At 36.3% G+C, this 13,813-nt stretch overlaps 1 protein-coding gene across 3 annotated transcripts in view; it reads right to left on the bottom strand.

Moving 5' to 3' along the window:
• Positions 1–13,813, bottom strand: part of CUBN (cubilin) — a 250,170-nt gene that overhangs the window by 212,669 nt on the left and 23,688 nt on the right. For all 3 annotated transcript variants that reach the window (XM_036023812.1, XM_028507866.2, XM_036023821.1), the window contains exons 15-17: positions 12,092–12,273; positions 10,129–10,291; positions 8,867–9,054 (exon numbers count right to left, since the gene is read on the bottom strand). In XM_036023812.1, coding sequence (XP_035879705.1) covers positions 8,867–9,054; positions 10,129–10,291; positions 12,092–12,273 — 533 coding nt within the window. The remainder of the gene's footprint in view (positions 1–8,866; positions 9,055–10,128; positions 10,292–12,091; positions 12,274–13,813) is intronic.

Below are 13,813 nucleotides of genomic sequence, written 5' to 3'. Positions count from 1 at the left end.
AAAAAGTAGTCAGTGGGTTATTTTTAGTGCAATAGAATAACACTACATATTGACAACAAAATCTTATGCCAAAAAGATCCAAAAGCATAAGATTCAAAAGCAAAAATGTTTTCCTTATAATTTATACAATACCAAAAAAGAAAAATATATGTATAATTTGGGCTATTAAAAAATAACAAAATATGAGAAGACAGCATATCAAAATATGCAAGTTGTAGCCACATCTGTAATCAAAAGAAGTCATAGACTAAACTGTTTTTGTTTTTGAAAGAAAAACAAAAGTACATGGAAAAAGGGAGAGAGAAAGTCTAAAGAATCAACTTAATAATTAGAAAAAAGTATTAAATTGAAAAATAATTAAGTAAAAATAAAATCAAAGTCTAATAATAAAATAAAAAAGAATTCATGAATATATTTAAGAACTATTTTTCAAAGGTTAGAATGTAAGAATATAAAAGACATACCAGTATATTTGGTAATACAGATAAAAGAAAGTAAAGAAAAAAGAAGCATGAGACAGAAAATTAAAAGTGACAAAGATGATACAAATTCAGATACTGAGGAATTTGTTTAATATGACAATTCTATGTATAGTTCTATGTTAATATTGTTGAATGCTTGAAATAGTTATTTCCAGAAAAAAATATAAATTACTAAAATTATCTCAGGGAGAAGAAAACTAAAATTTAAATAGACAAGAAGCCATAGGTAAAATTGAAAACATTATCACAGAAGATGCTCTCCTTGGTAGGTTAAACTTTTAAGGAACAGATGATTCCCATATATAATTTGTTCTAAGGTGCCCTCAAACATGGAATGATTCCCGACTAATTTTTCTCAGAACCATCTTACCAAGTCCTGAAATAAATAAAATAGAAACTATGTATCTATCTCACTTATTAAGATAGATACAAAAATCCTAAACCCTATTGTAGAAAAATGAATTCACTTCATTATTAGGCTTATATACCAAATCAAATATGAGAATAAATGTAACGTAAGGATTATCTGAAATGACAAATTATAAATTAAGCTCAATAGGTTCAATAAGATAAACCATATATCTCCATAGATGTCAGAAAGATTATTAGCATTCTTATTTATTTCAAAGAAAACTTAGAAAGTTAGCATCAGAAGAAAATTTCGTTCATATAATAAAGACCACCTGTTCTAATCAATAGTAAATATCTTACAGTGACCATGAGCACGACCTATGGAGCCACATGGACCTGAGCTCCATTCCCACCTCTGTCACAGAACTCCTCACTTAATGACTTGGAACCAGGTACTAAATCTAAGCCTAGCTCAAGGAGTTGTTGAAGCAAACAGATAAGACAATAGTGTGAACCCCTTAGCAAAATGCTTACTAATAGAAAATGTAGACTATTGTTAGTCCTAACACTAGAGCTTCCTCACCAGAATCCGAAATTATTCCATGGATATACAAGCTACTCCCTACAGAGAATTATTCTGGAAGATCTAGCCATCTAAATATTAACTCATTCCTTTGATGAGCATTGTCAAGGCATCAATAACTGGCAATCCCTGTTGCTGGGGAGAGCACTGTGAAAGGGTCACTCTTCTGCAAGGAAATTATGACAAGCAAGCCCATTTTTGTTTGCTTTAAAGCATGACTGCCATGTTTGGAAAAGTGCAGGGTGCTACATTATTACTCTACAGTGGTTCTCAATAGGAACCATAATTAGGGATTTTGGAAATCTGTGAAGGCATTTTTTGTTTTTGTTTTAATTATTAACACAGCAGTGGTAGGTACTACTGGCATTTACCAAAGACACGAAAACCCTGAAATGTCAGAGACAGTTGCACACAAGGAGTCTCCTATGTCCTGTGTGACATTCATTTAAGTGACAGTTCTGTTACTAAGTATAAAACCTAGCTCTGTCTTACTTGGTGAACACAAAATATATTTCCCCAAGTATAATACACACTGAATTTTCCATAATTACAAGTCAAGTGTAAAGCAGAAGTTCTTTTTTTTGTTGTTTGTTCTCCTGGAAATCTGCCAAGATCTAGTCACCATTTCAGAAAGTTTGTCACCTCCTCCCTAGCCATGTCGGCCCGGTTTGTAGTGTGGCACTCATGGTGGCTCAGGGAGCAAACGATTTGCTACTTCCGCTTTCTTAGGTTCATCTTGCCCTGGCTTTTAACATACTAAAATAAATGTAAAGCTTTTAATTTATTTCTCCTAAACTTTATACTTAGAACTTTACATTTTTTATATAAATGTGCATACTGAGGTTATATCATCTATGGGATTCATTTCACAATAGTGAAGGGGCGATATAAAAAGGTCTTAAAGGGTCAAGAACGCTTGACTTAACCAAGAACTCTAAACTCATACAGGGGATTATGGAATACTTCTCAGCAGAAAAAGCTTTAAACAGATTTAAAGGATTACCCAGGCCAAGGGGAACAGGCAGTAGAGGGAAGATATTAAATGTATGATACTCGAAGTTGCTGGGGATATAGTAACACAGTTACTCTTATCTGTAACTGGTAGAAGTATAAATTTCTGGAAAATAATTTGACAGTACGTACCAGGAGTCTTCAAAATGTTTCTAGTTTTGGACCCTCTGACACACTACCATAAGGAAATCATTTGAGATACAGGCAGATACACAAAGATCCACATCAAAGTATGTTCTATAATAACGAGATTAAAATATTCCAAATGTCTAATAATAGGGAAGTGATTAACTCAATTACGGCACAGCCATATGTTAGCCTTGCAGAGACGTTGAAAATTACATGCCTCTCCACTGACTCACACAACGCCAGCTCCTTTCTGTGAGCTGCAACACAAATTCATTGCAGACTGTCATGGAGTTATGCTAAATATCTCTGAAAGAAGAAAATCTCAGCATCTCCTTTAGCACCTAAATGCAAAACTATATAAACAGGTATTTAACAAATACTTGTTGATTCACTAATTTTAAGGCCGGGTATGATGCAGACAGTTTTTAGAAGCCAGAAAGCATGAAACACAGAGTAAGATATCTTCCTGCTTTCTAATTCTCCAGGGTTCCATTGGCTTCTGCTAAGATTGTAGTCTCTTTTCTATTTTGCCCATTAGAAGATGACAAGAAAGAAGAAAAACAGCCCAACATCATCAGAGCCAGCTCAAGTGGGCCATTCCCCTGGGCCTCACTAATGAAATTCAAGGGCACTAGCAAGGAGAACACAGCTGCAGTCCAAATGTTTGCAGAGGAACTTACAGTGCTCGAGGGCTCTAAACCTACAGGCACAATTGATTTTGGCTGCGGTTTCTCTCTGTGTGAAAATGAAACCTCATTAATTCTGAAAGCCAGTATTCTCCCTGGATCCCAGACATAGCAATACCTTAACCACAACCTCTTTGAAAGAGACATTCAAATAAAATTCATTAAATGTTTACAGTGGCCCCAAATACTTTTGTAGCACATCTTGCACTCAATATTCTAGGACTTAAGAATTTGCAATCCTCCTTCCCTCCACCCCTTAGCCTCCCAAAAAACCTTCTTCCCTTTGTGCTTGTGCACTGGAGTAGACTGTACTATTTCCCTATGCTCATGGCCATGTGACTTGCATGTCTCCCCATGGAATATAAAGACTTATCCTGCCCACTGATTTGGCCACGGGGCCTGCTTTGTCCACAGAATGTGAGCAGCAGTGATGGACAGTTTCCGAGTAGAAGCTTTGGGAGTCAGTGCATTATATACAGTCTCTTACTGGCCCTGTTCACAAGACCAAGAGCCTGGGTTCCAGGGTCTGAGGGGCAGGGAACAGATGGAAGGAGTTGCTACTGGCCCCCAACCGAGGCTAACATGAGCAAAGAATAAATGGACATTGTTTTAAGCCATAGAAATTTTGTTACTGTTTTTGATTTGTTGTATTGTTATTGACTATTTGTTATTAGAGCATCATCTAAGGAAAGATGAGTCATTTGAACATGTTTTGTAATAACAAAAAGTTTTGCTTAAGAAGTCAGGTGAAGCCATGCCAGAGTCACTTGCAGTATCACATCAAATTCATTCTCTATAGTGGATCGCATACACAAAGAAATGACAAGGACCAATTCAGTATTCTGGTGTTCTGCCAACCAGATGCAGATTTCTCACTGATCACCTTATTCACCCAGTAAACACTGGTTGTCTCAGGCCCAGAGACCCACTATATAACCTGTGACCCATGACTTTTAGCCTGTAGCAAGAGCTAAAATTAATTGGGCCAGAAAAGCACAATTTATCTGAAATTTTAAAAGTGAAATCTAGAGCCCAGTCAGTGGGAAGCTTTAACATCTGCAGTGGATCAGGCCCCAAGCCACCAATGCATGTGTTAATTTGCTCTTATCTGCTATGTACCCAGATTTGTTTTTATAGAGTAATTTCAAAGATTTATTTTAGCATTAAATTTTAATTCAAAGCAAGCCAAATGTGCTGTCACTTGGGCTTGACCCAACCAAGGTTTGAAAACAGAACCCTGCCATACAGTAGTGTGTAACTCGTGGCTTCTTGCGAAGTGAGCTCTGAGTTGAAATGCCCCTTATATAAAATAAGGATGACCCAGGAGACTAGCCTTGGGTTAATGTGAGTGTATAGGCAAGGGAATGTGGCTCCACTCAGAATGAGAGAATGAATGGTGAGGTATAAGAGATGAGAGAAGCTATACAGGCACTAAAATCTATTTTCTTAGGTTATTATCCTTCAGTATTTATTATTATCTTCCATGATTTCATAGTTAAAATTTTAAAGCTTCTTTTGCCTCATGACACAGTGCCCCTTCTAACATCTCTATCAATAACCTTGTCCTTCATCTGATGTTTTAAAAATCTGCTTTTCTATATCCAGAAATATTTGTCTAGTTTTGCACAGAAGTTTGATCCTACATGACTGCGGACTTTGGTATGTCACCTTCTCCTCCCTGTCATCATCATCATCATCATCATCATTTTTCGTAGTTATCCCCTGGTATGTGAAGCAATGCACTAAGAACATTCTGTTTCCCTTTTCATTTAGCAAAGCTAAGTTCTCTATGTGCAGTTACAAAGCTATAAAAGATCTAGCTCCTACCTAACTCTTGTCTGTTTCTTCCTCTCCTTTGTGATTCCAGTCACACTAATCTATTTTCAATTCTTGGACTTTATCAAGTTTTTTTCTCAGTTAAGTCTCCAAGCCTATGCTGGCACTTCTAACCTGGATCCCTCCTTCTCTTGGTTCTTTGCAATGCTTAACTACTCTAACACTTCAGAATTTCAGGCCCACAATGCCACATCCTTAGGGAAGCTACCTCTGGCCATTCAACTAAAGTCAATAGCCTGTTATTCTCTCATAGTCCTGTTTCTTTCCTTCATGATATTTTTCCCAGCTCAAAATTATGTATCTGCGTGCTTACATGCTTAATACATGTCTATTTTACACATCCATCTAGCACAGTTCTTGGTGTCTAAGTTGTTTGGCAAAAATGTAGAGAATGGATAAATGAATGAATGACATCTTTTAATCCTTTTAAGAAGAGTAATAATACTGTCACTACTACAGATGAGGAAACTGAGGCTTTATGATGTTAAATATCTTCCCTTTAGTGAGACAGAGTTGAATTTCTTAATCGTGTTTCCACATGATACTATTTTCATTAATATAAAAGCTCTCTTAGACAAAAACAGATGAATTAACAGGTGATCTGTTCTTGCTATACTCACATCACAACACCCATGGGCAATTGTGTGTTTTTGGCAGTAGAAAATTTAGTTGAAAGAGATATATTAAATCCAACATTTCATATATGAATGTGTGCTTCTTCTTAAAAGGAAAAAAAGATATGCATCTGAGCAATACCACATTTATTATCTTTTGTAGTTAAATTTCATTCTCAAATTATTATGGAGCTCCCTTACTGAGCAAAAAAAGTAAGTCTTTCAAAACCACACCTTTTAAGGATATATTTATATGGTAACAGATATCTGGACCACATCTAGATCTGGGGTTCTAGAAGTACATCTAGTCACACCAAAACAAAATTCACTTCTCTCTAGAATTCCCTCTTTGTTCTTTATTCCTCCAAAAGTTTTTGGTGTATTCTCTCTGTCATAAACAGTTAGTCAATGGCAGTCAACTCCCCTCCAAACCACCAATGTATCTGAAATATCGTTATTCTTATTGTTTTCATTTCTTTGCTTAAACATTTCACTTTTCAGGTATACCCTTTAAAAGTAAAACCACCATTTTGGGGAACAATGTACTGAGTCACAATAATGTCATTTGTATTTGGTTCTGGTATCACCTTCTTTCATGCCCACTGTCTGAAGGACACGAATAAAAGTGTACGTACTTTGTACAAAATGGGCTTAGTTCACAAATTATCCCAATAGATAGATATGATTCAATGGTAAGAACTATGACCTAAGTCAGTATATGTCTATCTAGAATCCCAGGGAGATACATCCAAATCCTATTGTGACAATAAGTAGAGTTCGAACTTTGTGACCTCAATTTCCAGATTAGATGACTGCTGAGGCTCCTGATGGTGCTAAAATCCTACAAATCAATTGGCTGTATTCCCTTAGGATGCATGGTCAAGGATATGGAAAAGTCCACTCAATTATTCAAATGACTACACATGACCTGTCCTTCTAACAATAGAACTCTTTTTATTTTTTCCATCAACAACCATTGAGGGAAATGTGGTCAAGACTAGGTATGTGTGCACATCAGAATAAGATACTTGAATGGCCTGCCAGGAAAGGGTGTTATCAGCTGTCTCTAAACTGGTAAGTCCAAGGCAAGAGTTGGAATTTAGCTTGGGAAAACATTGCATTTTATAATATTTTTAATTCTTTAAGCTTCTTTTATCATTTATTTATTTGATTCATCCTCACGAAGGTTGGAGGAACAGGTAGGGCATCTTATGAAAGTAGGATCTGCAGCATCCAGATAAAGAATTGTCCAAGGTCATACAGTCATCAACTGACCGAACTAAAGAAAGAAATTAACTCTAATCCCTTTCTGGCTATAAAACATTCTGCCAAAATGTTTTACCCAAGTTTTATCTTTCATGATTTTTTTTCTGATAAGTTTTCTGAACAATTATGAGCTCATGTAACTCCTTAATGAAATTCAATTAAAGTGTGCTGCACAGTCAGAGAGGGTATATCATTTCAGATGCTTTGATGACTCCTAGAGCCATTAGAATCATCATAAAGAATCTAATAGAAAGGTACTCAGATCTCCCTGAAAATCAGTTACATTTTTGCCTGTCTGAGAAAAGCATTATTCTTAGTGCCATGGTACAGTCCTGTGACCAGGGAGCCAATTATGAAATTGGGAAATCCACAAGAGCTTCCTCCACAGAGAAGGTGAGCCACCCCCTGCAGTCACAGCCACATTGTTGAGTTTCTGTTCCTATCAGAGAACAGCATGCCTGGAACTACGAAATTCCAACTCCTGGTTCCCCCACTCCCCAGGCATGTAACCACAGCCAAGTAACAACTTCTCTAAGCCTCCATTTCCTATTATGAAAATAGGAATGGTGGTTGTTGCGAAGATTCAGTGAATTAATTCATGTAAAGCATGCACCATACCCAATAGGCAGTAAGATGCCAGTAAATGCTATGTACTTAACCTATTACAGTATTTTAAAGTCTTAAATAGCACCTCCTGCATAAGTACTCTCTAAGTGTGAGCTATTTTTACTGTTGTCAAAGTGAAAAAAAGTTGGAGATTTAATTTTATTTGCATAAAAATATCTAAAATTGCTTATCAGCATAAAACTTGAATACACTTTATGAGAGACTTTAGAAAACATAAATTGAATGAATATACACATTCATCTCACTATCCGAGACAAAAATCTCTGGATTAAAAAATATTGCTGTGGTGCTGTGGCCGATGTACCTCATTCTTCTGCCAAGTCCAGATTGTGTGATCTTAAAGCACTGTTTCCTTTCTCTACATGTGAAGGAGAGAGTGCAAGAGGTTTTAAAGGTTTTTCCTAGTAACATGAATTGGTTTAACTTACATGAGCAAACAAAATTGTCACAGCCTCTCTGAGTTTATGCAAAATGGTTGCATGCACAAAACATGTTTTGTTTCTCTTGCTCAGCACCTTAATTTGTGGCTTGATCAGTAATTAAGCAAAAGAAGTACCAAGACAGGTAAGGAGAAACTGCCTTTTTGTTTCAGATACTCTTGTTACAATTATCACACACACTTAAATCAGAATTAAAGGTTTTGGGAGAAGAGTAAGCAGAATGAATAAAGAAAATATCTTGTTTTAAATCTACTTTAAAACAAGAGTTTTTCGGTGCTTTAACTTAACTTTCTGCCACTGACTAGCTAGCTCACCTGGACAAATGCTTTTACTTCTCTGAGTTGAGTTTTCTCACAAATAAAATTGTCCTGGAGGATCTCTGAAATCTGTATCCCATTAGTAAATCATATTGTTCTTACTTATTCAAAGTCACCTTAGTTATTAGAACTCAATTTAATTGCTTATAATTTAGTATTTTTATGAGTTTCTTTGTCAGCTTTCATTTTTGTCCTTTGGTATTCCATCACCAATCTCCTCTTTCACCATCCATAGATCTCTGTTTGGCAAATCCTTCCATCCTCTCTAGAACAGTTGTTCTCAGACTCCCGCCTGCCTCAGAATTACCTGGAGGGTCTGTTAAAAGACAGATGGCCGGCCCACCCCCGAGGTGCTGACTCAGTCTGCCTGAAACAGGGTAGAGAATCACTTTCCCAACACCTGGATCATCCTGGTGATCTGGACACTGCCGGCCCAGCTACCATTTGAAGACCACTGCTCTTCAGAACATAAAAACATTGAAAAACACCATCAAAGAGCCACCTAGTAAGTAGTTAACAGTTACCTCAATGTAACTCCGAGAACAGCCACTCTGGCCTTCCAGGTCCACATGGGTGAAGTTGATCTGTATTTGTTCTCCCAGGGGCTGGTTTATGATATAGATGCAATGTTGGTTGTGAGTAAAAGGTCCAGACAAATCAAGAGAGAGAAGCCCCTCTGGGTCTGTGGAGTTCCCTCCACAAGGCGGATCCGCTGAAGAGAAGGGAAAAGGAGAAGGTCATGTGGATGAACATTCCTCTAGCTCCCAGGCATTAGATACAATTTTGAAAAACTTACACACAAACACATGTGATCATATATCCACTTTACTCACCCTATATAGGTTTACTTATTTATATACCGTATCTGATTATAGGATTCTCAATTTGACATGTGTTTGTGGGACCTAAAGAAATGGATGTAGAGATGTGTAATCTAAATTCCAATCTAACATCCTCTTCTACAAATTGATTTTTAAATACATTTATAATCTCTTTCATTCCAAAAAGATCTGAGGCTGTTTATAATACACATGTAACAACATAAAATATATAATTAGGTAAATGAATCAGATTAAAAGAATAATGAACAGAGAATAGCAAGATGCAGTCTGGGGAAAGTTGATTCACACAGAAAACAGGTGTGGACTACAGAAACTACAGAAGGTCAGCCGCAGATTCAGCCTAAAGCCAAAGTAAACAGAGAAAGGAGACCAGCAAAAAGATGTCATTGTTAATTTCCTGATTTTGAGGCTTAAATGATATTTTTCCTGTGAATTCTCATCAAGGCGCAATGAGGTATATTAAGAACAAAATCTTCTAGAGCCCTAAAATAAAAATTATAGAGCATTTCATTGGTTTTTTTTTTTTGGTTGGGATGTTGGTTTGCTTTAAGGTATGAATGCAAATTAAAGGCATGCTACCTATAAAATCTGACATATTTTAAAACAGGCTATATTTCTCTCATAAACAACATCTCTCTCAACAAAACACTAAATACCAGCTAGGAAACCGATGTGTGGATTGTTTAATTTTAGGTGCCTCATGTATACTTACCATAAAATGGATCCCATAATTTAGGAACAGAGGAGTATTATAGCATTGAAAACAGAACATTGGGAAGATAAAGGAAAACAGTATCTGGAACTATGACAGAAATATTTATGAATACATGTTGTTAGTCTAAGAAAGTAAGTCATCTGCGCTATCACACTAAACAATAAAACAGCTATAAGCAAAGCACTATCCTTCACATTCATGTTAGGCACCCCACTGCCAGGTTACTTACACGGTGATGTTAAGTAGGTGATGTGGAAGCCCTGGTCAGTAACCTGGCTGTCAGAATGAAAATGAACTCTGGCAAAGGGACCTGTGGTCTGGAGTGGTGGGGCAGACAGCGTGGTGCAGAACTTCCCAAGAACAGGATCCTGATTCAGAGGACCATCTCGAATCTAAAGCAACCACCAAAAAAATGAATCATTAAGCTCTAATGGTCAAATTTTAACAAACTGAATGATTTTGCACATTAATTTCAGAAAAATTAGAAGTAATTTAGAAGTAATGGCTCCGGGAGGTTTTCCATTCTCATAGGTGTCCACCACAAGCTTGGGGCTCAGTACAGGGCAGTCTCCTCCTCCCACCATCCCTGATGCCTTATCTTCTGTCTGAATTTCCGTCCAGAGGCTGGGCATATACTTTGAATTTTTCTCACAATGTTACTAATCTCAATGTTTTCTTTCCTAGGTTTTCTCCTTAGCTATTTTTTTAAATTATGAGACCCTAGTTATCTAGAAGAAGAAAACAAATATACACAAAGAAAATAGGAGAAGGAATGCCAGCAACATCAACGGATTCACAGCTTGCTTTAGGGAGGACCAGAGGAGGAAAGAAGTGAAGTCAGATTAGAAATGACAGAAGGATAATGGGTGAATGAAATTTAAAAGATGCAACTTTAATAGTAATTAAGTACCACAACAATAATGATGTGACCTTGGAAATCAAATCTTTTTCTAATTGTTGGTTTTTAACCTATGAAATAAACATGTTAACTTCTCTATATTTGTGTCATAATTGCAAATTTGATCACATAGAATTCCAAGGCAGCAAAGGAATGAATAATATTTTAATGTGGCCAATTTTGTCCATTCAAATTACTTTTACTATTGTCATCAAAGTTATAAGGCAGCATTACTCTATTCCTATATTTAACTCATTCCTTGAAATATTACAGCTTATTGAGAAATGAGAGGCCTTCCAATAGTGTCAGAGTGATTGGTATTTTCTATTATGAATAGCTGAATTAATCTGTAGAAGTGAAAAGATGCTCCTAATTTTAATTTGATAAAATTTATTGAAAATTAATTTCAAGAAAGTTCACTTTAATGTTAACATTCAAAAGATTATCTTCATGAAATTTTCCGGGGAGAGGAAGCTCTTCAGACAGCCATTCCCAAAGGTCTCAAATCCATTACAGCTGCCACATTACAGATGACTTTAACTTGTGGAGACCCCTGTTTGACACTCCCACCCTTCCATCTTTCATGAATAATTCCACAGAATTACATTCTTCTCTAATGGACTTGGAAAAGTATATTGACTTCTGTCACTACTGCAAAGGGTACTGAGATTGATGGTGATAAGACAGGAACAACATAAGAACTCAGTCTTCTCACTGATCTTTCAGTCTACAATGGAGAGCACATATTTTTATATGCCTATGTGCTTATGGCATTAGACTATAACAGACTTTTCTTTTCCCATGTTTTAATCTTTTTATTAATGGTGAGTGGGAGGAATGAAGGCTGACTTCACTCTTCCCAATGACAATCACTCAATACATTCCAGCAAGGCTCCTCGTTTATCAATTCATTTCAACACAACCGCTACTGTTTTTCTTCATGGAACACTCAGGTCAGTTCAAGAAATACCCAGCAGTGGACCCCACACAACTGCAGATTTGAATCTGCATTGAAGAAGATAGCCATTACCCAGTGATTTTTTTTCATTAATTATGCAACTCCCTGAGCACGGAGCTTCCAGGAAATGAAGCAAGATTCAAATGGAACTCAGAAGAAGTAACAATGTGGCACAATTAAGAAAAAGGACTTAGCAAGATATAGACATTAGCTGCCTATTGAGGAATATGCCCAGTTATTGCTAATAAATTGTGGCCATCCATGAGCATCACCAAATCATAGTTCCCTGAGTTCTAATCATATCACAATCAGTTCTATCTAAAAGCAATTGTTTACCTCAAGATAATCTTTGCTGCAGTCATTATGGTGCTCCAGACTCAAGGTCCCAAAAGTAAACGTTATCAGAAGGCCAGGACTGGTTATGACTTTCCAGACACAATCTCTCCCCGGGGGGTAGTTTCCAGGATATCCCGGAGACTTAATAGACCCATAAGTACCAGTCAGTATACCTCCACATTCTGAAAGAAGAAAGAACAATAACTTTACACTTGTGTACAAGTTACAATTCATGTGGAATCATCATAGCCCTTGCTGTGAGAAGACCCACTTCACTTAAATAACTACGTGTAGTTTTAAACAAGACTTTCAGTTTTCTGGTTTGACAAAGTTATAAACATTAATAAATAAATCATCTACGTGTTGAGCTTTATACTTATCAGCTATCATATGATTATATAATTTAAAATGCAGTGCTAAACTATCTAAGGGATGAATAATAGGATGATAGATTTTTAAACTTTGAGGGAGAGTCATTCTGTACATTAATTTTTTAAAAGATTTTATTTATTTATTCTTAAAGAGAAGGAGAAAGAGAGGGAGAGAAACATTGATGCATGAGAGAAACACCCGTCGATCAGCGGCTTCTCGCATGCCCCCAGCTGGGCACCTGACCCACAAAATAAATACATGGCCTGACCAGGAATCCAACCCATGACCTTTCAGTTTGTGGGATGACTCCTAATCCACTGAGCCGTACCAGTCAGGGCTGTACATTAATGCTCTAAAAATTCTAGAAATTCTGTCAGTCCCTATGTCTTTCTATAAACCCGATCAACTTTCATTTGAGGTTTCTTAACACTGACATAGTTAAAACTTTCATTTTACAGGGGAAGAAATTCAAATGTCTGTGGTGGCTGAGCCACCCACCCAGGGATGGAGCCCATGCAGGACTGGGTGGGGCTTTCTGACACCAGCTTCGCTACCATCTCCATGACACCCCACCAGCCCTGCAGAGCTGCTTACCAATGACTAGAAGAAGCTCTTCTTTATTAATACCTACACTTATTTAACAGAAAACCAGTGATGGCTTATTAGAATTGCTACTGCAAAATCAAAAAATAAAAAAACTAAATAAAAATCTAGACAACTGTAAATATAAATTAGAAAATAATAAAATACGATGACATTTCAAATATGCAAGATAGGAGATTTACACAGTTATGCAGGTTATTTAGACAAAATTTTTGCTGCCAAGGCAAAAGGTGAAACAAATTAGATACATGATTCTCACTGTTTATAATGAGGATACATCTCAGTTGCTCAGAAGAAGAGAGTTTTTCAAAACTTAGTACTTGAAAAAATTATCATATGGGTAAAAAAACACATAGCACCATAAGTAAAGTAAAATGTTAATGGCAAACTGGGAAAAATGCAATATATACTACAAAGAATTAAATTCTTAACATATGAAGGGCTTTTTAAAAAATAGGGGTGTAAACAGAGTTCACTGAAAAATACAAATGGCCTTTAAAACACATATGAAAAGATGTTCAATCTCATTTATAATAAGGATACAAATATAAAGTAAAATCTTAGAAAAATAATGTCATTTAACATAACATAAAATATCAAATATCTAGAAAAAAGTAATAAGAGGTGTGGAATAAGTAAACACTGACATCATAAACCATTGCTAAGATAAATTAATAGAGACCTAAGTCAATATAGAGATCATTCAAGTTCACGGGTTGAGTCAAAATTTTTAAGAAGTCATTTCTT

Source organism: Phyllostomus discolor, chromosome 1 (genome assembly GCF_004126475.2).
Source record: "Phyllostomus discolor isolate MPI-MPIP mPhyDis1 chromosome 1, mPhyDis1.pri.v3, whole genome shotgun sequence".
NCBI lineage: Eukaryota > Metazoa > Chordata > Mammalia > Chiroptera > Phyllostomidae > Phyllostomus > Phyllostomus discolor.
The sequence above is the reverse complement of the archived record's forward strand: the minus strand, read 5'-3'. Positions and strand labels throughout refer to the sequence as shown.